This window comes from Bombina bombina, chromosome 6 (assembly GCF_027579735.1).
Source record: "Bombina bombina isolate aBomBom1 chromosome 6, aBomBom1.pri, whole genome shotgun sequence".
Lineage (NCBI taxonomy): Eukaryota > Metazoa > Chordata > Amphibia > Anura > Bombinatoridae > Bombina > Bombina bombina.
Genome location: NC_069504.1, coordinates 1,064,005,827 through 1,064,029,695, shown reverse-complemented (window position 1 = coordinate 1,064,029,695; position 23,869 = coordinate 1,064,005,827). Strand labels below are relative to the sequence as shown.

General features: G+C 40.8%; 1 protein-coding gene across 2 annotated transcripts in view; it reads left to right on the top strand.

The window, feature by feature from the left end:
• LOC128664168 (uncharacterized) overlaps window positions 1–23,869 on the top strand; it is a 310,587-nt gene that overhangs the window by 207,983 nt on the left and 78,735 nt on the right. For both annotated transcript variants that reach the window (XM_053718929.1, XM_053718928.1), the window contains one exon: window positions 14,960–15,056. In XM_053718929.1, the coding sequence (XP_053574904.1) occupies window positions 14,960–15,056 (97 nt within the window). The remainder of the gene's footprint in view (window positions 1–14,959; window positions 15,057–23,869) is intronic.

Genomic DNA, 23,869 nt, shown 5'->3' with positions numbered 1-23,869 from the left:
GGTTAATAGGTTTGGTAAGTGGTAGTGATGTGGGAGGCCAGGGGTTTAGGGGTTAATATACTTATATAGTTGCGGTGGGCTCCGGGAGCGGAGGGATAGGGGTTAATAATTTGATTGCGTTGTGGTGGGCTCCGGAAGCAGCGGGATAGGGGTTAATAACTTTATTTAGTTGCGGAGGGGTTCGGGAACGGCGGGATAGGGGTTAAACATTTTAGTATAGTGGCGGTGTTTAGTGACAGGGTAAATAAATAAAGTTGGGATAAAGCCGAATAGCAGCGAGATCGATTGCCCCATACTTGGTGAGCGGCTTTTTGACAGCTTTTTTTATAAATATGGAGAGTGTATTCAGGTTCGCGGCCGCGATGTTAGGCGAGCGTATTGGTGCCAGCGAATGCAGCACAGTTGACGGCTTGATAAGTAGGCCTCTATGTATTAGGATAACATGGTGCCATACTTATTTATTTATTTTTATTTAAAACGAAGGTAAACTGGGGCTCCCATCGTTAAAGAATAAAAACTGAATGTTTATTCTGCTAACCAATGTTTTTAAACATACTGGCGCTAATAATAGTTCGGTTCGCGATAAGTAATATAGCTGGGCCACGCTAACATAAAACTCCATAGTAAATCCCATCCACCAAAGAAGGGTTAGCACGGCCGACATCGCTCTAGTGCCACCTATACTTTCAATGGAGATTGCAACCGCACTAAATAGTTATATTACAAGTTCAAAGTTAAAGATTGCGCTCCAGCAATAGCCAAAAATGCGCTAGAATATTTATCACAACTTGAGACCCGGGGGCCGATTTATCAAGCTCCGTATGGAGCTTGATGCCCCTGTTTCATCAAGGGCCATAACTGGTCTGCCTGCTCTGAGGCCGAGAACAGAAATCAACCCGTACGAATCTGCAGGGGCGGTATTGCACCAGCAGTTCACAAGAACTACTGGTGCAATGATAAATGCCAACACCGTATGCTGTCGGCATTTATCGATGTGCAGCAAACATTGTATCATGTCCGCGGAAGTAAAGTGTAAGGGGCCGATTTATCAAGGGCCGAATGGCCCCTGATTCCCCTGTTTCCATGGAAGCCTTCAGGCTCGCCTTAAACAGCAATTATGAAGCAGCAGTCTTAAGACTGCTGCTCCTTAACTGGTCCGCCTGCTCCGAGGCTGCGGACATCAATCTGCCCAATCTCATACTATCGGGCTGATTGATATCCCGCAAATCTGCAGGGGGCGGCATTGCACTGCTTGTGCAATGATAAATGTCGACAGCGTATGCTCTTGACATTCATCGATGTCTGTCGGACATGATGCGCTGAGCGGATCATGTCGGACAGACCGATGATAAATCGGCCCCTAAGAGTTAAAAATAACAAAAACAAAAAAACAGTTGCACAAAACATATCAAAAGCATATTAAAATAAAGTATTACACTTGTAGATACCCCTTTTGATAAAAAATATAATTTTAATATTGGTTAAAAAGGTTTTAAAAGGTGATATGGTATATGGCCAGGTGGTTGACTGCATAAACATATATGTGTGTTTAACCCCTTGAGTACTAACGACTGCTCTGAGCCGTCGCAGAGTTTTCCACTCTGGTGCTAATAACAGCTCAGAGCCCTCTAACAGCAGGAGCGAGCTGCATTGAATGTTATGGCGCGGTCGGGCCGGGCTGTGACTAAACAGCTGGCTCGATGCGCTCTGAAGAAAAACCAGACCCGCTCAGTAGAGCACAGAGGGCAGGTCTGGAAAACCCTCTTATTTTTATTAAAAATACCGGAGATGTTATATAATAAAAAACTTGCACTAATATAATGTTATATAATTCTGCACTATGTGCAGAATTATATAACATTATTTTTTAGTTTTACTGGCCCTTTAAGTTTATCAGAGGCCAGGCTGCATAGAAGCCTGTATCTCAGGCATCTAAGCAGCTACAGACCCCCAAAACCATTGCTGGAAAGGTAATCGCCTAACCTTTCCAACAGTGTAAGTCATGGGGATCTGAAAGAAAAGAAAAAAAGTTTAAAAAAATTTATTCAAAAAATAAAAAAAAAATATTAAAAAAGCTTAGCACCCAGGTGGGAAAGTGCTTAGCCCTCAAAGAGTTAAATATGTGTTTTATACATGTCTATAAATGTGTATTTATGTGTTTATACATACACATATAAACACATATATAGACATGCTGTATATATACACTTTTGAGTCAAATACCTTGAAACGTAATATTTTTTTATTCATTTTTACCATATTTAATGTGTTTTTAATAGAAATCATCACATTTCTTTGTTCTTCACTGAGAAAAAAAGATTCTTATTATTTTTAAATAGATATTTCTATGTATATCTGAATATATATATATATATATATATATATATATATATATATATATATATATATATATATATATATATATATATATATATATATATACAGTATCTCACAAAAGTGAGTACACCCTCACATTTTTGTAAATATTTTATTATATCTTTACATGTGACAACACTGAAGAAATTACACTTTTCTACTATGTAAAGTGGTGAGTGTACAGCCTGTATAACAGTGTAAATTTGCTGTCCCCTCAAAATAACTCCCATTAATGTCTAAACCGTTGGCAACAAAAGTGAGTACACCCCTAAGTGGAAATGTCCAAATTGGGCCCAAAGTTTCAATATTTTGTGTGGCCACCATTATTTTCCAGCACTGCCTTAACCCTCTTGGGCATGGAGTTCACCAGAGCTTCACAGGTTGCCTCTGGAGTCCTCTTCCATGATGACATCACGGAGCTGGTGGATGTTAGAGACCTTGTGCTCCCCCACCTTCCATTTGAGGATGCCCCACAGATGTTCAATAGGATTTAGTTCTGGAGACATGCTTGGCCAGTCCATCACCTTTGCCCTCAGCTTCTTTAGCAAGGCAGTGGTCGTCTTGGAGGTGTGTTTGGGGTCATTATCATGTTGAAATACTGCCCTGCAACCCAGTCTCTGAAGGGAGGGGATCACGCTCTTCTTCAGTATGTCACAGTACATGTTGACATTCATGGTTCCCTCAATAAACTGTAGCTCCTCAGTGCCGGCAGCACTCATGAAGGCCCAGACCATGACACTCCCACCACCATGCTTGACTGTAGGCAAGACACGCTTGTCTTTGTACTCACCTGGTTGCCGCCACACACGCTTGACACCATCTGAACCAAATAAGTTTATCTTAGTCTCATCGGACCACAGGACATGGTTCTAGTAATCCATGTCCTTAGTCTGCTTGTCTTCAGCAAAATGTTTGTGGGCTTTCTTGTGCATCATCTTTAGAAGAGGCTTCCTTCTGGGACAACAGTCATGCGGACCAATTTGATGCAGTGTGCGGTGTATGGTCTGAGCACTGACAGGCTGACCCCCCCAAACCTTCAACCTCTGCAGCAATGCTAGCAGCACTCATACGTCTATTTCCCAAAGACAACCTCTGGATATGACGCTGAGCACATTCACTCAACTTCTTTGGTCGAGGCCTGTTCTGAGTACAACCTGTCCTGTGAAACCATTGTATGGTCTTGCCCACCTTGCTGCAGCTCAGTTTCAGGGTCTTGGCAATCTTCTTATAGCCTAGGCCATTTTTATGTAGAGCAACAATTCTTTTTTTAGATCCTCAGAGAGTTCTTTGCCATGAGGTGCCATGTTGAACTTCCAGTGACCAGTATGAGAGAGTGTGAACCTGCTCCCCATTCACACCTGAGACCTTGTAACACTAACAAGTCACATGACACCGGGGAGGGAAAATGGCTAATTGGGCCCAATTTGGACATTTCCACTTACTCACTTTTGTTGCCAACGGTTTAGACACTGATGGCTGTGTGTTGAGCTATTTTGAGGGGACAGCACATTTACACTTATACAGGCTGTACACTCACTACTTTACATTGTAGCAATGTGTCATTTCTTCAGTGTTGTCACATGAAAAGATATAATAAAATATTTATAAAAATGTTAGGGCTGTACTCACTTTTGTGAGAGAGAGAGAGAGAGAGAGAGAGAGAGAGAGAGAGATACAATAAATAAATCAGTTATTTGCCAAAATCTTAGCTTCACGAATCAATAAATTCCTCCCGACATTAATAAATACGAACCAAGTCGGCTTCACACCCTACAGAGAGGCGAGGGATAATACCATGAAAATCCTGACCTTGCTCGAATACACACAAATACACAACATTCCATCTATCTTCCTGGCCATGGACGCTGAAAAGGCCTTTGATAGATTAGACTGGGCTTTTCTGAGACATACACTTGAGAGATTTGGAATGGGAGAAAGTTTCATAAACAAAATATTTACATTATATAATTCACCCACAGCCAAAATCAAACTTAACGATTCCTTATCCAGTAAAGTTGAGATCAATAATGGTACCAGACAGGGCTGCCCCTTATCCCCCATTTTATTTATATTGACAATCGAAATCCTGGCCGCAGCAATTAGACATAACCCTAACATAAAAGGCATCCAGATCCAAGATACTCAATACAAACAGGCATTATATGCCGATGATATTATTCTAACACTTACCAGCCCACGACTATCTTTAGAGACATTAAAAAAGGAAATAGATAAATATAGCACATTTTCAGGATTTAAAATCAATCCCACAAAATCAGAACTGTTGGGGATCTATATACCCGAACAGGAGTTACAGGAAATCGCAAATAAATATCACTATAACATACAAACCTCCTCTATCAAATATCTGGGGATCCAAATAACATATAACCAAGACCTTCTATTTAAATTAAACTATCAGACCCTGATGGATGAGGTGCAACAAGAACTACGAAACTGGGAACACAAAAATTTGTCCTGGATAGGAAGAATGGAAGCATTTAAGATGACCTGCCTTCCAAAAATTTTATATAAACTCCAAACGATCCCTATCCCAGTTCCACCATCATATCTGCCCACCCTCCAAAATATTGTTAATACATATATCTGGCAAAATAAAAGACCACACATAGCAAAAAAAATAATATATAGAAACAGGAAAAATGGAGGTTTAGGAGTCCCTAATTTAGTTTACTACAGGCAAGCAGCCATCCTCAATCGGGTTATAGACTGGTGTAAACATGGGGAATGTAAAGAATGGGTGAGGCTAGAGCAACAAATAGCTAACTGTCCTAATGTGGGTGGAATGTGTTGGTTGGATAGGCTACATAGGAACATGAACAAAACGCTTCCCAGTATCATAAAGGAAACATTTAAAGTATGGGACTACATCTCTAATAAGACCACAGGTGTTTCCTCCAATCCCTCCCCATTAACACCGATCTTACATAACCCAGAGATCCCGATACGACAGCACCCTGCCAACAAAACATGGTCCAATATAAACACTTTAATTCCAGTCCATACACTCATAAGCAATGGAAAACTAAAACCACAAGAGGAAATGGGGGAGATGACTCCACTCTTTATAAATGAATGGTACACACGTCAACAACTACAACATTTTATTACAAGTAACATACAGAAATCCAAACTAATTAGACCCCTCACTCTATTTGAAAATGTATGCTACTCACAAACCCCCACCAAAGGAGGTCTGTCAATGTTATACAAAATGCTGATAGAGCACCACTCCAGATCTCTACCAACTTACTGTAAGATCTGGGAAACCGATCTACAAAAAGAAATCTCTCATAAAGATTGGGAAATAATTTTTAATAATATGGGCAAGGCCTCATCTTCGATGAGTATTACAGAAACTAACCTGAAACTCCTATATAGATGGTACCTCACTCCGCTTAGACTTTCAAAAATCTATACAACCACAAATAGTACATGTTGGAGAGGATGCGGTGAGGAGGGTTCACTAGTCCACATATGGTGGAACTGCCCATACATTAGACAATATTGGATGAAAATTAAGGAAGAAATAGAGAAATGCTTGTCCCACAAGACCCAATTAGATCCCCTAATATTACTCTTCAACTACCCTCCTAAATTAAAATGCAAACTTAGATTAAGGGGCCCATTTATCAAAGGGCTTGCGGACCTGATCCGACACTGCGGATCAGGTCCGCAAGACCTCGCTAAATGCGGAGAGCAATACGCTCTCCACATTTAACATTGCACCAGCAGCTCACAAGAGCTGCTGGTGCAACGCCGCCCCCTGCTGACTCGCGGCCAATCGGCCGCCAGCAGGGAGCTGTCAATCAACCCGATCGAATACGATCGGGTTGATTGACAGCTCCCTGCTGGCGGCGGTTCCTGTCCGCCTGCTCAGAGCAGGCGGACAGGGTTATGAAGCAGCGGTCTTTAGACCGCTGCTTCATAACTTGTGTTTCTGGCGAGTCTGAAGACTCGCCAGAAACACGGCCCTTCAAGCTCCATACGGAGCTTGATAAATGGGCCTGCAGAACTGTTACACATAATGACGAATGGAGCTAAACAACTAATACCACGACTATGGAAAAGTCTGAGAATCCCCACGATTAATGAGTGGCAGAGCCACATTACGCAGATCTTAACCCTGGAAAAATACCATTATACACAAACACAACAATTGGAGTTTTACAATAACTTAAAGTTTATATGGGAAGATTATCTAGCATCAATGTGAGTAACTGATTCACGGTATCACTTGCAGTTTTTCTATCTGTTAAGATCAATGTCATATTCATGTACCCACCATATTGAGATATATTGTGTTCTTAATTGTAATGCTTTGTCACTTTCTGTTATGTACCTATGTTTTATTTACAACAATAAAGGAAATTTAAAAAAAAAAAAAAAAAAAAAAAAAAAAACAATAAATAAATCAGATATATAGAGAAATATCTATTTAAAAAAAAAAGAACGATTTCTTCTTAGTGAAGAACATAGGAATGTGAAGTATATCTAATGCACTTTTAGCTTTAGTGCAGTTGATCTAGAGCAGTGTCTGGTTAGCGAGAGAGCGATAACTAATATTTTTTTTGTTGTAGCGCGCTCCATAGAAGTCTATAAGGGGGGGTGAGTTAGCGCGGTCACGATATACGAAGTCCTACCGTGAGTGAGCCTGAGTCTTTCACCTTTTTACTTTCAACTTGTAATACACACACAATTCCGACTGCACTAATATTTTAACTTAAACGCAGTTAGCGTGCGGGCAGGAACAAATAAGCACAGCACTTGTATTTTTTTTGTACGCTAATGCACTTTAGAGGGGGCTATTTCTTTCTTACAATCAACATAAATAACCTTGTGTAATTTGTGGGTACCAATTAGCAAAATTATTTAGAAAAGAAATAACCAGTCCTGTGTTTTTTTTCTTAATAATCATCACTATGATTTATTTCAAACACTTTTAGTAGTTCAGTAATGTGTACATGCTAATTGTTGTGTCAGTATTTTGTACAATAGGCACTATCAGGGGGGTACATTTACTTTCAGCTAATCCATTATTTCTTGCAGAGTTTCTGTGAATAGAAAAGCATAGTAACCGGAAAGGCTAATAGTAAATCTAACCCACTGTCCTCTTATATTGGTGTAATTTCTTTAAATGGACATTTAGGGGTCAGTTTATCATATGCTGGGCGGACATGATTCACATTGTGAAATGCTTGTGCAATGCCGCTCCCTGCACGTTTGCGGGCAATTGTCCGCTAGCTGGGGGTGTCAATCATCCAGATTGTATCGGATCGGGATGATTGCAGTTGTGGCAGACAAGTTAAGGGGCACTGGTTTTGCGACCGCTGCTTCTTAACTTATATTTTCCTGAAAACTACAAGCGTAGAAAGCAGCATCCGCTGCTTGTTAAATCTACCCCTAAATAAATACTGGACAGAATGACGTATTCTAAGCAAAGATGAGAATATTATGCATATGTATTTTTTAATGTTTTATATTAGTTGTTTAAATATTGCAAATATACCGTAGCTAAATTTCTTTTCTGTCTGAAAATTAGCAGTGCGCATTGTGCTGCCCAACTGCTCTGCACAAGGGAAAAAGATAAGGGAACTGTGGGGAAAGACCTCTTGTCAGCCAGGCTGTTTATAGAAGCAGTGCTGTCTGAGACTACTGAAGATTCAGCACCACCGTTCTGTAGTAGTTCCACTCCTGGGCTGGCCCCTGGCAGCTGCCAGGTTCACCTAAAAACCACCCTGAGGATTGGTGGAGGGAAGAAGACAGCTCAGCACACTGTCAAAAGACAAGAGCAGAAGTAACACTAACAGCGCATACAACTGCGCGGCTCCTTCTCACTCTCCACAGAAGCCTGTGCATTTTACAGATTAATAATGCGCACAGGTACAATGAAAGTTCATTTAAAATTAAATCAAACTAATCTTAAAAAAGTATAAAATATTATATGTATTGCCACTATTTGCAACATCCGCCTCAGGATGCACTAAAACTTTAGCTGAGCAATCCATAAAAAGTTGCTGTGGTTGCACACAAGAGCACAGTTTAGATGGAACAGTGGTTGTACTACTGCACTAATAAATCAACTTTATAGAAAATGTATTTTAATTTCCAGTGTTATGTGTTATGTAGTGCACCACCAGTTTATTTCTGAAGACTGTGTACAAAGCTACTCAAATAAGCACAACAGGGGGGGCGTGTCCGGGCTTAGGCTGAAGATGGCCGCAAAACTGAGAGCTCTGGTAAACTGAACTACATTCCGCCATGTAATTACAATATTTTGAAGCCATCCAACATAGGAAAGAGCATCATTTGAAAGAAAAGAGTGTGCTGGCTAAAGTAATACCTATATTGTGTAACTTCAGAGACTCTCAGACCGGATCGCTGTGGTTGATTCTTGGCGGCCTTCACAGAGGGAATCTTACAGCACCCCCCCCGGGGAACCGGGTACGTGGAAATACTTTCCAAATCTCCTTATGCATCGCATATAAATTTGACACTTGTCAACCTGTCAACAGCAGTTAAATAAACACCCACCTTCAATAAATTATCATGGAGGAACTCTACTCTTTTATTAAAGGCCTGATGGAGAGGCGGGAGGAGCTGATCTGCCAAAGAATTGACAATCTAGCTGCGCAACAGTCCGCACTTTCCCTAGCAATTAATTCAACAGAGCGTAGTGTAGCGCTGCAAAGTAAACCGCAGAATACCCCAACGCATAGTCTGAGGTTTGAGGAGACTAGAAGGCGAACACAACATATACCTGAAGGTCCTTTTCCTTCCTGGGCATCAGAGAAGTGTGAACTAGGGATACCTAGGGGTATCGGGACAGACTGTGGCCTTATGGAATCACCTCGGCGCCTTACAGTTGGGTGCGGTCAGCGGAGCTACTTACCTGTCCCTGTGGAGGGAGTCGCTCTGGCTGTCTCACTGGAAGATGAAGCTCCTATTGTTTCCGTGACAGGGCTGCGGATGATGTCCTCCCTCTTGCAGCCTTTGGAGGGCATGACGGCTTGGAGAGGAGGGACCGAATCTTCAGTGCCTAGACCGCTCACGGTAGAATTCCTACAAGCCTTGCTGGGACGTGGTCTGCAGCAGCCGCTGCAGGTTTACAGAGTTGGAGTTGGCTAAAGCTCAGGACTGACATTGGTGGAGTTTGAAGCTCTACAATAGTGACAGTTTGGGATTCCCTTATGTCGCTATACATAGTAACGGGTAACTTTTGTGCGGACTAAAGGGACAAATAAAAAATGAATATGTGCCTTATTTTTAACAAACTCTAGAGGCCCTCCTATGTATAACCCATGTGTGGGATGAGTTAAGGGGTTAATGTTGGCAACAATAGATTATTATAGTATGCATGATTTCCCTAGTTTATAAATGTATCATCCTATATCGGCGACATGTGTGAGGATCCCTGTGGTTGTACATGGGATTGTATTGTTGTATTCCACACGAGAATCTCAGTACTGTTACCTAAGTATTTTCCTTTATAGGCCTTTAACTAAACTATAATTGTGGCCGTACCACAAAGGGTTTTATGTTGCTTTCTTCTCAGTTGATGTATGTTTATGCACTAGTCCACATTTGGTTGGGTGAATCGTTAGCCCACAATATAGCCACTGATAACAAGTTGTGAGTATATTTCACTATAAGCTCTCTGGGGTGCTGTACAGATCATATGTTAATATTCTCCCATTTTCTATACAATTGATTTGAGGGGTGTTTTTTATTTTTTTATTTTTACTACTGTTCCTTGATAGATTAGCATGTTTTCTGACACCAATGGTGTCTATGTATATTGATGTGCCATTGTTTCTGCATATATGTATAGGGTTGTTCCCCAAATAATCCAGCTGCGCAGTTTATTGCTGTACTGTGACAGATGTATTAGCTTGCTGAGACCAATGATGCTATATTTTTTGTATAACTGCCGGAATATGTTTGCTGAAACCAGTGATGTTATATTTCTTTGCACTTGCTAGTAGGTTTTAGTAATTTACTTAACTATTTTTTTTTTTTTCTCTCTCGCAATTTGAGGCTTTACACAAGCCTATAGTAACTTTAGTCAAAATTGTGGACTCTCAAGGACCTACATGCTCTGGTTCAACACCTTTTTACAAAAACCAGGTCTCAGAATCCATATTTATTAAGTTATTTTTGACTGGTCCAAGCTAACTTGTCTATACTTAAAAAGAGGTATCATACATGGCCTTATGCATATTCTCCTGAAGAGAATCTACTGTTGTTCAAGGTTCCTAAGACATGCCTATGTATTATATGTATGAGTCTGGTTGTATTCCTATAGGTGTGTTGCCATGATTACTGTCCAATTTTGTTTTTGTATGTTCTGAATACCTCAATAAAAATTATTTAAAAAAATAAAATAAGCACAACAGCTCTTGCTGTGTTTCCTGCTACTACATGATGGCCTCCATTACATATGCCGCGTCGCCCGCAAAATCCCCCGCCGCCAGATTTTACGCAATTTTGGTATTACATATACGTCATAGCATATAAGTTACCCGCATATATTTCACCCGTCGCCCGCAATTATTACTGCCATAGGTTAACATAGAACCGCGTCGCAAATCGGTATCCACTATCCAGCGCAAGGACTTCCATGGCAAAAATGGAGAAATCTTACTCCATTTTTACCTAGCCATAAAAGGCAGCCGTAGCAAGCCTTGCGCTGAGTAAGGAAGTACTGTAACTCCCTAAAATGCCTGCAAAAATCAACTAACACCTAACGCATGCGCAATGTCTATCTACCTGTCAACCGCAATCCCCCACTGCAATAACTAATAAAGTGTATTAACCCCTATATCCGCCATCAAACCCACACCGCAAGTAATAACTAAATTATTAACCCCTTAATCCGCCAAAACCAACATCGCAAACTACCTCTTAAAACTATTAACCCTTAATCCGCCATAGCCCACAACGCAAAAAACCTATTCAAGTATTAACCCCTAAACCTCCATAGCCCACATAGCCTATTAAATGTATTAACCCCTAATCTGCCGCCGCCAACGTCGCCGCCACTATAATAAAGTTATTAACCCCTAAACCTAAGTCTAACCCTAACCCCCCTAACTTAAATATTATTTAAATAAATATAAATAAATTTACTATTATTAACTCAATTATTCCTATTTAAAACTAAATACTTACCTATAAAATAAACCCTAAGATAGCTACAATATAATTAATAATTACATTGTAGCTATTTTAGGATTTATTTTTATTTTACAGGCAACTTTGTATTTATTTTAACTAGGTAGAATAGTTATTAAATAGTTATTAACTATTTAATAGCTACCTTTTTAAAATTTACCTGTAAAATAAATCCTAACCTAAGTTATAATTACACCTAACACTACACTATCATTAAATAAATTAAATTAATTAACTACAATTAGCTAAAATTAAATACAATTAAATAAAATAAAGTACAAAAAAACCCCACTAAATTACAGAAAATAAAAAAAATTACAAGAAGTTTAAACTAATGACACCTAATCTAAGCCCCCTAATAAAATAAAAAAGCCCCCCAAAATAATAAAATTCCCTACCCTATACTAAATTACAAATAGCCCTTAAAAGGGCTTTTTGCGGGGCATTGCCCCAAAGTAATCAGCTCTTTTACCTGTAAAAAAAGAAATACAACCCCCCCAACATTAAAACCCACCACCCACACACCCAACCCTACTCTAAAACCCACCCAATCCCCCCTTAATAAAACCTAACACTAACCCCTTGAAGAGAACCCTACCTTGAGCCATGTTCACCCAGCCGGGCAGAAGTCTTCATCCGATCCGGGCAGAGGTCTTCATCGAATCCGGGCAGAAGAGGTCCTCCAGCCGGGCAGAAGTCTTCATCCAAGCGGCACCTTCAATCTTCTTCAATCCGACGAGGAGCGGCTCCATCTTGAAGACATCTGACGCGGGGCATCCTCTTCGTTCGACGTCCAACTGAAGAATGAAGGTTCCTTTAAATGACGTCATCCAAGATGGCGTCCCTTCAATTCCGATTGGCTGATAGAATTCTATCAGCCAATCGGAATTAAGGTAGGAAAAATCCTATTGGCTGATGCAATCAGCCAATCGGATTGAAGTTCAATCCGATTGGCTGATCCAATCAGCCAATAGGATTGACCTCGCATTCTATTGGCTGTTCCAATCAGCCAATAGAATGCGAGCTCAATCCGATTGGCTGATTGCATCAGTCAATAGGATTTTTCCTGCCTTAATTCCGATTGGCTAATAGAATTCTATCAGCCAATCGGAATTGAAGGGATGCCATCTTGGATGATGTCATTTAAAGGAACCTTCATTCTTCAGTTGGACGTCGAACGAAGAGGATGCTCCGCGTCGGATGTCTTCAAGATGGAGCCGCTCCTCGTCGGATGGAAGAAGATAGAAGATGCCGCTTGGATGAAGACTTCTGTCCGGTTGGAGGACCTCTTCTGCCCAGATTCGATGAAGACTTCTGCCCGGATCAGATGAAGACTTCTGCCTGGCTGGGTGAAGACAGCTCAAGGTAGGGTGATCTTCAAGGGGTTAGTGTTAGGTTTTATTAAGGGGGATTGAGTGGGTTTTAGAGTAGGTTTGGGTGTGTTGGTGGTGGGTTTTAATGTTGGGGGGTTATATTTCTTTTTTTACAGGTAAAAGAGCAGATTACTTTGGGGCAATGCCCCGCAAAAAGCCCTTTTAAGGGCTATTTGTAATTTTGTATAGGGTAGGGAATTTTATTATTTTGGGGGCCTTTTTTATTTTATTAGGGGGCTTAGATTAGGTGTAATTAGTTTAAACTTCTTGTAATTTTTTTATTTTCTGTTTTTAGTGGGGGGGTTTACTTTAGTTTATTTTATTTAATCGTATTTAATTTTAGCTAATTGTAGTTAATTAATTTAATTTATTTAATGATAGTGTAGTGTTAGGTGTAATTGTAACTTAGGTTAGGATTTATTTTACAGGTAAATTTGTCTTTATTTTAACTAGGTAGCTATTAAATAGTTAATAACTATTTAATAACTATTCTACCTAGTTAAAATAAATACAAAGTTGTCTGTAAAATAAAAATAAATCCTAAAATAGCTACAATGTAATTATTAATTATATTGTAGCTATCTTAGGCTTTATTTTATAGGTAAGTATTTAGTTTTAAATAGGAATAATTGAGTTAATAATAGTAAATTTATTTAGATTTCTTTAAATAATATTTAAGTTAGGGGGGTGTTAGGGTTAGACTTAGGTTTAGGGGTTAATAACTTTATTATAGTGGTGGCGACGTTGGCGGCGGCAGATTAGGGGTTAATACATTTAATAGGCTATGTGGGCTATGGCGGTTTAGGGGTTAATACTTGAATAGGTTAATTGCATTGTGGGCAATGGCGGTTTAGGGGTTAATAATTGAGTTATTACTTGCGGTGTGGGTTTGATGGTGGATATAGGGGTTAATAGTTTAAATAGGCATATTACGTTGTGGGGGGTTGTTGGTCCAGGGGTTAATACATTTAATATTAGTAATGAGAGGGGGGAATTAGAGGGGGGATTGCGGATATAGGGGTTTTATGTGTCGGGCTTATTTTTGGGAGGTGTGTTAGACTTTTACGGGAGATTTGTTATTTTCTTTACTTTTCTTAGGCGCCGGCAGTTTCTAAAGTGCCGTAAGTCACTGGCGATTCCAGAAATTTGTATTTACGCTCATTTCTGGACATCGCTAGTTTATCCGACTTACGGCACTTTATGAACTGCCGGCGGGGTTTATGTAATACCCCGATGTGCAAGGTCAAATTACGGGCAGCGCAGGTTCCCACGCTTGCGCCGAAACCTGTGCCGTATATATTTGATCGCGCCCAATGATTCTAAACTGTGCATTTAATGTTAGTAATCCTTGCTAATTACAATAGTTATACTTGGAGGGGCCCACTAGCTTCCTCTTCCACTCCTTTCCTACTAGCGCCCTATTGTAATCCCAGTACCCCCCTTCCACCTCTAATGCCTATTAGTGCCCCCCTCAGTAATCACACCTCTCCCCTAGAAGGCAGTACCGCCCTCTTTGGGAACCACTGTAGAATGACATACCACTATGATACCAGCCAAGTCTTAACATTTAAAAACAAATTAACATCCTTTTTACTGCAATTGTTATTTCAATAGCCAACCAAACCCACCATTTGCCTTATTTGGAGTAGTCAATCTGGGCTTTAGTCTGCAGACCACAAGGCTAACCACAATCATAATGTTAGTATAAAGTACATTGTTTTGCAGTTGTTATCAGTTAAACACAATAAGGAAACAATATGTAGCACAGTTAACCCTAATAAGTCAGCAAGTTGCATTTTCAATTCGGAGGATTAGAAAATTCAACATTTTCCACAGTTAAATTACATGAAAAGGGATCAAAATAAACGATTAAAGTATTTTGCCAAGGTCTTTCAGTACACATAATTATATATTTTATATAAAAATATCAGTGCCTAACCACTGATATATACTTTGCATATATGGATTGACTTTAATGTCGCTTTAAGTAATGGTTTGCCTTTTTTCCTGATTAGATATGATGCAGAGAAACCTTACGTTTGGGACACAGAGGGAGGTTCGCAGAAGACCACGATATCTTGCTCCAGACAATGTGAGCAAACTCAGAGGAAGGTAATCACTATCTGCTGTTTGTACATTGAAGAAAGGCTGTTTTTCCTAAGATATGGTGAGTCCACGGCGTCCTCAATTACTGTTGGGAATATCACTCCCGGCCAGCAGCAGGGGGCAAAGAGCACCAAAGTCAAAGTATCACTCTCCTTCCCACAAACCCCAGTCATTCTCTTTGCCTCTGTCAATAGAGGAGGTGAAGTTTTTGGTGTCTGAAGAAAATTGGATTTCTTCACTACAAGCAAGATTTTATTATTTTGAAAGCCCGAGTAGGTTTGCTCTGATCTTTCCGGTGTTCTGGGTATATTCAGTAGAGTAGTGGTGGCTTTAAAGCAGATAGGAACTTGTGAGGTTGGCCTTGCTGTGTTTTCCTAACATTGTTGCTGCCCTTAAATAGAAAGTCAGAGTAGGTTTACTTTGTTCTTTCTTTTTTCTACAGGTCTCTGTGAGGAGTGGCTTCCTCTCATACTAGGTAGGCTAAAATTATAAAACGGTAATCTGGACCCTTATCTTATCCTCTAAGCCAACTCAAAAGAAATATATTGTGATCTCTCTGGCACGGTTAGGGGAATAGGTTATGTGAAAAAAGATATTGAGTGGCGCTCTGTGAGGAGCTTCAGGGGATAGTAGTGTGCATCAAAATAGGAATCTATTATATCTAAAATCAAATAAAATACCCAGATAAATTGTTTGGGAGGTAGAAATAAGTATAACATATTTAATCAATGTATTTATAACACATATAGTGCATTTTGGAAAACATGTAAAAAACAATATAATAATAGATCAGGGTGTGGCCACACCTATGCAGTACTTGATAAAGGCAGACCTTTGCCGAAACACGTTGAAGTGACTTGCTACCTAAAGGAACAAGAGATTTCAGAGATATATGGAACTTCATTATTTGTAATTGAAGATATCTCTCCATGTTTAAATTTGGAACCACTACGACCTCCTGACTTTCTGATTGGTTGATGCAGTCAGATGACCCCAATACGTCAGCACAGATAGTGAAGACGCCGAATACCCACTACAGAGAATCAAGCATGGTGGACGCTAACGGCTGCCTAGTCTGTCAGGTAATGCAACTGAACAAGAAAAGACTGACCACATCAGAAGTCTGGTAAGAAACAATTACCCACACAGAGACTATGCCACATTGACCGGTCAATAATCCAACTTGCTACACTTTGCCTTTTTCGAGTGGCATATTAGCGATACTTTGCCTTCTCATAAGTACATTTAATTACAAGCTACAAACAAGGACATTTAACTAAGGGTATTTAACTCCCATTATACCACTACAGTTCCAGCAAAGAGCAAAATTTAAATCCTAAACACTTACAATACTGATAACCATCTACTTATCCTTAATATAACAAACCTGTAACATAGGAGACTTTGCCTTTCCGACAGTGGATAATAAATACAAAAGACGAGTGTTTTTATACAGATACCTGCTTTTCTACAATCGACAATTGTGAAATATTATAATACAATACCACTTTTTTTCACATATTGAATTTAATTTTTTATAAGCCTTTGCAAATCTGTTTATGCTCTTTTTAAGACTAGTATAGTTATTTATATAGATAACTGAGTGATCTTTTCTTTTGTTTTCTTATGATCATACCGGGTAGGCTATCCTCCTGCTGGACAGCTAGATACAGGTAAGTGCCTTTTTTTGTCTTTTGGGAGGAGACTGGAACTGAGGGGGTTAACCTTAAGTCTGCAAGAATTGTGGGGCTAGAACCCTGTGGAAAGGTTTCATTTTGGCAGTAGTAGGCACTTTAACATGTGTGAGAGACAAGGAGTTACACTCTTTGATTAAGGGTTAACTTTATTTTAGCTGATATCAGACACATTAATTCCTTTGTTCCGGTCTTAGGAACTTGGCTCTTTAATGAGGGGTTAATTGTGCTACAGGAAATGGTTTCATTTTGGAAGCGCACCTTTACACTAGTGGCGCAACTTCTCAGAAGCCGGCACATGATCCCTGGCTGTTCCGGGTTAGTTTGTGCAGACGCAAGAGAAAAAGCAGTCGCACTCTAAGTCGAAGGGGCCAATTTATCAAGCTCCGTATGGAGGCTCACCGGAAACAGAAGTTATGAAGCAGTGGTCTAAAGATCGCTGCTCCATAACTTGTCCGCCTGCTCTGAGGCAGCAGACAGAAATCAACCTGATCTAAAAAAAATTATTTTTGACTAAAGTTAGTGTCATACAAATTTAATATCATTGAGTACTTAGCTGTTTGTGTGTGCAAGCACATCGTTTTCTGAATAAAACATTTTTATTTATTTTTTTGGATTTATAAGTTTTTCCTAAATAATGGATAAGGATCCTACTACTATGGACAGATGTATCCTTTGCTTGGATAGTCAAGTGTTGCCACCAATGCAATTGTGTTCCTTTAGCATAGAGAGAACTTAAAAAAATAAAGATAAACTTTTTGTGTCTGAGCCAAATGTCTCTCAGGATGATGCTGTTCAGGCTTTGTCACAGCTTTCTCCTCAACCGCCCCAAGCAAGCCTTAATGGTGTCACATGCAGTGCCCTGCGGTTCCTCTCAATCTCCTGGAGTTTATTTGCAAGCAGAAATTGTCGCCAAGGTATCTTCATCTGATGCTGAAGTTGTATCCTTAAGATTTAAGCTTGAAAACCTCTGTGTCTTGTTAAAGGAGGTTTTGGCTACCCTGGACGACTCTGATACCTCTGTCGTTGTCAACCCTAGGAAATCTAGCAAACTTAATAAATACTTTGATGTTCCTTACTCAGTGGCAGGGGCGTATTAACACATAGGCCAACAAGGCCTGTGCCTAGAGCGGCAGATCTTGGGGGGCGGCACTTGGCCGCTGCAGCTGCACTAAATGTGGTCAGCAGGTTTTTAAAACATTTTTTTTTTAATTTTGACAGGCGTATTATTTTTTATTTTACATTAAAAAAGGTGTTTTTTTTAGCCGGGATCTGGAACTTTATTGGGGGGCGGGGCAGGTGCGCGCTGAAATATGCACTGTTTGTGCAGTACTGTAGAGGGCTGGGGATATGAGCGGCGGCCGGCGAGTGCTCCTTCCGTGGATACAGAGAGTCAGTCATGAAGTGGAAGAGCTTGTCTGACAGTCTGACTTGAAGCAGGTAAGAAGCTTATAACGTGGCCGTGCAGCTCTGCATTACACTCCAGTAATCAGCACACACTGCACTCAGTGAAGGAGCCACCCGCAATCACTCACCAACTAAAGCAGTCAGTTTAAATGCCAGGACAGACAGACCTACTATTTACACTGGGAGCCAGTCCCAGCAATACCCTCAGTAGCACAGAAGGAGGCTTTTAAATTGCTGCTGTTTTCTGAGAAGTGACACACTCCTTTTAATTACTTCCTTGCTACAGCCCAATAGGGCATAACTTGCATCACTCCTGTCCTGCTACTCCCTCTCAACCCGCTTAGATCAGCTGTAACCCAACTGCCTCCAATTTTGCTAAAACTAATTCTGTCCTTAAGGACTTGCTTCACACCAGCTCCCTGCTAGGGTCAACTAATTCCCAACTGTCTCCTGCCTGTAGAACATTACACCATCCACCGTCATTTAACTGCTGTGCAGTTGTTGTTTTTTTTAAATTCCCCTCCCCGTGTGCCTGTTCTTATCCAGCCTGCCTGCTTCTAATAAATCAAGTGCTGCAGAGACACTGGCAGCTGCAATTTACATTCTCCCTGCTACGGTAACTTAATCCTACAAGCTCTGCACATAAAACAACGTGCAGAGCTTTTAGGGTTAAGTTCACTGAGCAGAGCCAGAGAGTGTAAATTGCAGCTGCCAGTGATTTATTACTAGTTAATAGCCGAGGGGAACCTAATCTGACTGCTATTGTACAAAGCATTTTGTGGTAAAATTCAAACTGTAAAATTAAAGTTCTTTTTCTGTCATTTTAACTTTTAATTTCCTTTGAAACTTTTTATTTTGAATTTGATTCCTTTACTCTCCTCCCCTTATTTTCTTCAAAACAATGTGTCAGCCCTACTGTGCAGATCAGTTGGTATAAAGTATTTATTTTTGCTAGAAACTATATATATATATATATATATATATATATATATATATATATATATATATATATATATATATATATATATATATATATATATATAGACACACACAAAAGTCCTGGTAAAAATTTCCCAAAAAAAGTCACAATACCCTGACCAAAAAATATTGTGGCAGAAACATTGCCTAAAACCTAGGGGGGAGGGGGTGGGGGGGCAGCAGAATTTTGAGTGCCTAGGGTAGCACAAAACCTAAATACGCCTCTGCTCAGTGGAGGTGTTTCTCGTGTCGGACCAGAAACGGAAATTATTGCACATGAATGGCTAAGAGAACTGGAGGCTTATTTGAAAAAGATGTATGTTTCTCCTGTTAAGTGTAGTCAGTCCACGGGTCATCCATTACTTATGGGATTATGTCTCCTCCCTAACAGGAAGTGCAAGAGGATCACCCAAGCAGAGCTGCTATATAGCTCCTCCCCTCTACGTCATACCCAGTCATTCTCTTGCACCTAACTAATAGATAGGACGTGTGAGAGGACTGTGGTTGTTATACTTAGTTTTTATTTCTTCAATCAAAAGTTTGTTATTTTAAACAGCACCGGAGTGTGTTGTTTTTTCTCAGGCAGTATTAAAAGAAGAATCTACCTGAGTTTGTATATGATCTTAGCGGTCGTAACTAAGATCCACTTGCTGTTTCTCGGCCATTCTGAGGAGTGAGGTACTTCAGAACAGGGGACAGCGGGCAGGGTTCACCTGCAAGGAGGTATGTTGCAGTATATTATTTTCTAAGGAATGGAATTGACTGAGAAAATACTGCTGATACCAATGTAATGTAAGTACAGCCTTAAATGCAGTAATAGCGACTGGTATCAGGCTGATATGTATGTATGTTTACACTGAGGTATTTCTAGGGAATGGAACTTCACTAAGAAAATACTGTATACATCTAACTTATATTTAAGCCTCTACTGCAGTGAAAGCGACTAGCAGCAGGCTTTTTAATAACATTTCTTAATTTTACATTTAAAACGTTTACTGGCATGTTAATCGTTTTTCTCTGAGGTACTTGGTGATAAAACTTTATGGCCATTATTTTTCCACTTGGCTGTCGTTTATTTTTGAATAAAATCAGTTTACTGAGCTTCCCCACTGTTGTATTATGAGTGGGAGGGGCCTATTTTGGCGCTTTATTGCGCAGTAAAAATTCAGTCATAGTCTTCCTATTTCCTCCTCCACGATCCAGGACGTCTCTACAGAGCCCAGGGGTCTCCAAAACTTGTTTTGAGGGAGGTAATCACTCACAGCAGACCTGTGAGATTGTGCTTTGACTGTGATAATAACGTTTATTTTAAATTGTTATCCGTTTTTGGGTTACTAAGGGGTTAATCATCCATTTGATGGTGGGTGCAATCCTTTGCTAATTTTATGCATTTACTGTGAAAATTTGGTTGCTATAACTAATTGCTTCATTGTTATTTCAACTGTGACAATTTTCTGTGTGCTTCTTAAAGGCACAGTATCGTTTTTTATATTGCTTGTAAACTTATTTGAAAAGTATTTTTCCAAGCTTGCTAGTCTAATTGCTAGTTTGTTTAAACATGTCTGACACAGGGGATTCTCTTTGTGCAATATGTTTAAAGGCCAATGTGGAGCCCAATAGAAATTTGTGTACTAATTGCATTGATGCTACTTTGAATAAAAGCCAATCTGTACATGTAAAGAAAATTTCACCAGACAACGAGGGGGAAGTTATGCCGACTAACTCTCCTCACGTGTCAGTACCTGCGTCTCCCGCTCAGGAGGTGCATGATATTGTGGCGCGAAGTACATCAGGGCGGCCCTTACAAATCACTTTGCAAGACATGGCTAATGTTATGACTGAAGTATTATCTAAATTGCCAGAACTTAGGGGTAAACGCGACCACTCTGGGGTGAGAATAGAGTACGCTGATAATATTAGAGCCATGTCTGATACTGCGTCACAATTGGCAGAACATGAAGACGGAGAGCTTCATTCTGTGGGTGACGGATCTGATCCAAATAAACTGGACTCAGACATTTCAAATTTTAAGTTTAAGCTTGAGAACCTCCGTGTATTACTAGGGGAGGTATTAGCGGCTCTGAATGATTGTAACACGGTTGCAATTCCAGAGAAATTATGTAGGCTGGATAGATACTATGCGGTACCGGTGTGTACTGACGTTTTTCCTATACCTAAGAGGCTTACAGAGATTATTACCAAGGAGTGGGATAGGCCCGGGGTGCCCTTTTCCCCCCCTCCTATATTTAGAAAAATGTTTCCAATAGACGCCACCACACGGGACTTATGGCAGACGGTCCCTAAGGTGGAGGGAGCAGTTTCTACTCTGGCTAAGCGCACCACTATCCCGGTGGAGGATAGCTGTGCTTTTTCAGATCCAATGGATAAAAAGTTAGAGGGTTACCTTAAGAAAATGTTTACTCAACAAGGTTTTATATTACAACCCCTTGCATGCATTGCGCCTGTCACGGCTGCGGCGGCATTCTGGTTTGAGTCTCTGGAAGAGACCATTAGCTCAGTTCTATTGGATGAAATTATAGACAAGCTTAGAGTCCTTAAGCTAGCTAATTCATTTATTTCTGATGCCGTAGTACACTTAACTAAGCTTACGGCTAAGAACTCCGGATTCGCCATTCAAGCGCGCAGAGCGCTGTGGCTTAAATCCTGGTCAGCCGATGTGACTTCTAAATCTAAATTGCTTAACATACCTTTCAAAGGGCAAACATTATTCGGGCCCGGTTTGAAAGAGATTATCGCTGACATTACTGGAGGTAAGGGCCATGCCCTGCCTCAAGACAGAGCCAGACCAAGGGCTAAACAGTCTAATTTTCATGCCTTTCGTAACTTCAAGGCAGGAGCAGCATCAACTTCCTCCGCTCCAAAACAGGAAGGAACTGTTGCTCGGTACAGACAGGGCTGGAAACCTAACCAGTCCTGGAACAAGGGCAAGCAGGCCAGAAAGCCTGCTGCCGCCCCTAAGACAGCATGAAGTGAGGGCCCCCGATCCGCAAACGGATCTAGTGGGGGGCAGACTTTCTCTCTTCGCCCAGGCTTGGGCAAGAGATGTCCAGGATCCCTGGGCGTTAGAGATCATATCTCAGAGATATCTTCTGGACTTCAAAGCTTCTCCTCCAAAAGGGAGATTTAATCTTTCAAGGTTGTCAGCAAACCAGATAAAGAAAGAAGCGTTTCTACGCTGTGTACAAGACCTTTTAATAATGGGAGTGATCCATCCGGTCCCACGGTCGGAACAAGGACAAGGGTTTTACTCAAATCTGTTTGTGGTTCCCAAAAAAGAGGGAACCTTCAGACCAATCTTGGATTTAAAGATACTAAACAAATTCCTAAGAGTTCCATCGTTCAAAATGGAAACTATTCGGACAATCTTACCTATGATCCAAAAGGGTCAGTACATGACCACAGTGGATTTAAAAGATGCCTACCTTCACATACCGATTCACAAATATCATTATCGGTACCTAAGGTTTGCCTTCCTAAACAGGCATTACCAGTTTGTAGCTCTTCCCTTCGGGTTAGCTACAGCTCCAAGAATCTTTACAAAGGTTCTGGGCTCTCTTCTGGCGGTACTAAGACCGCAAGGAATATCGGTAGCTCTGTACCTAGACGACATTCTGATACAAGCGTCAAGTTTCCAAACTGCCAAGTCTCATACAGAGTTAGTTCTGGCATTTCTAAGGTCGCATGGGTGGAAGGTGAACGTAGAAAAGAGTTCTCTATTGCCACTCACAAGAGTTCCCTTCTTGGGGACTCTTATAGATTCTGTAGAAATGAAAATTTACCTGACAGAGACCAGGTCAACGAAACTTCAAAACGCTTGCCGTGTCCTTCATTCCATTCAACGCCCGTCAGTGGCTCAATGCATGGAGGTAATCGGCTTAATGGTAGCGGCAATGGACATAGTTCCTTTTGCACGCCTGCATCTCAGACCACTGCAATTATGCATGCTAGGTCAGTGGAATGGGGATTACTCAGATTTGTCCCCTATGCTGAATCTGGATCAAGAGACCAGAGATTCTCTTCTATGGTGGCTTTCTCGGCCACATCTGTCCATGGGGATGCCCTTCAACAGGCCAAATTGGACGATAGTAACAACAGACGCCAGCCAGGGATCATGGACTCAGGAGGAGAAACTCCTTCCAATAAACATTCTGGAATTAAGAGCGGTTTTCAATGATCTTCTGGCTTGGCCTCAGTTAGCAACTCTGAGGTTCATCAGGTTCCAGTCGGACAACATCACGACTGTGGCTTACATCAACCATCAGGGAGGGACAAGGAGTTCCCTAGCGATGATGGAAGTCTCATAGATAATTCGCTGGGCAGAGTCTCACTCTTGCCATCTATCAGCGATCCTCATCCCAGGAGTGGAGAACTGGGAGGCGGATTTCCTAAGTCGCCAGACTTTTCATCCGGGGGAGTGGGAACTTCATCCGGAGGTATTTGCCCAACTGCTTCGGCGTTGGGGCAAACCAGATCTGGATCTCATGGCGTCTCGCCAGAACGCCAAACTTCCTTGGTACGGATCCAGGTCCAGGGACCCGGGAGCGGTGCTTATAGATGCTCTGACAGCACCTTGGGTCTTCAACATGGCTTATGTGTTTCCACCCTTCCCGATGCTTCCTCGATTGATTGCCAGAATCAAACAGGAGAGAGCATCGGTGATTCTAATAGCACCTGCGTGGCCACGCAGGACCTGGTATGCAGATCTAGTGGACATGTCGT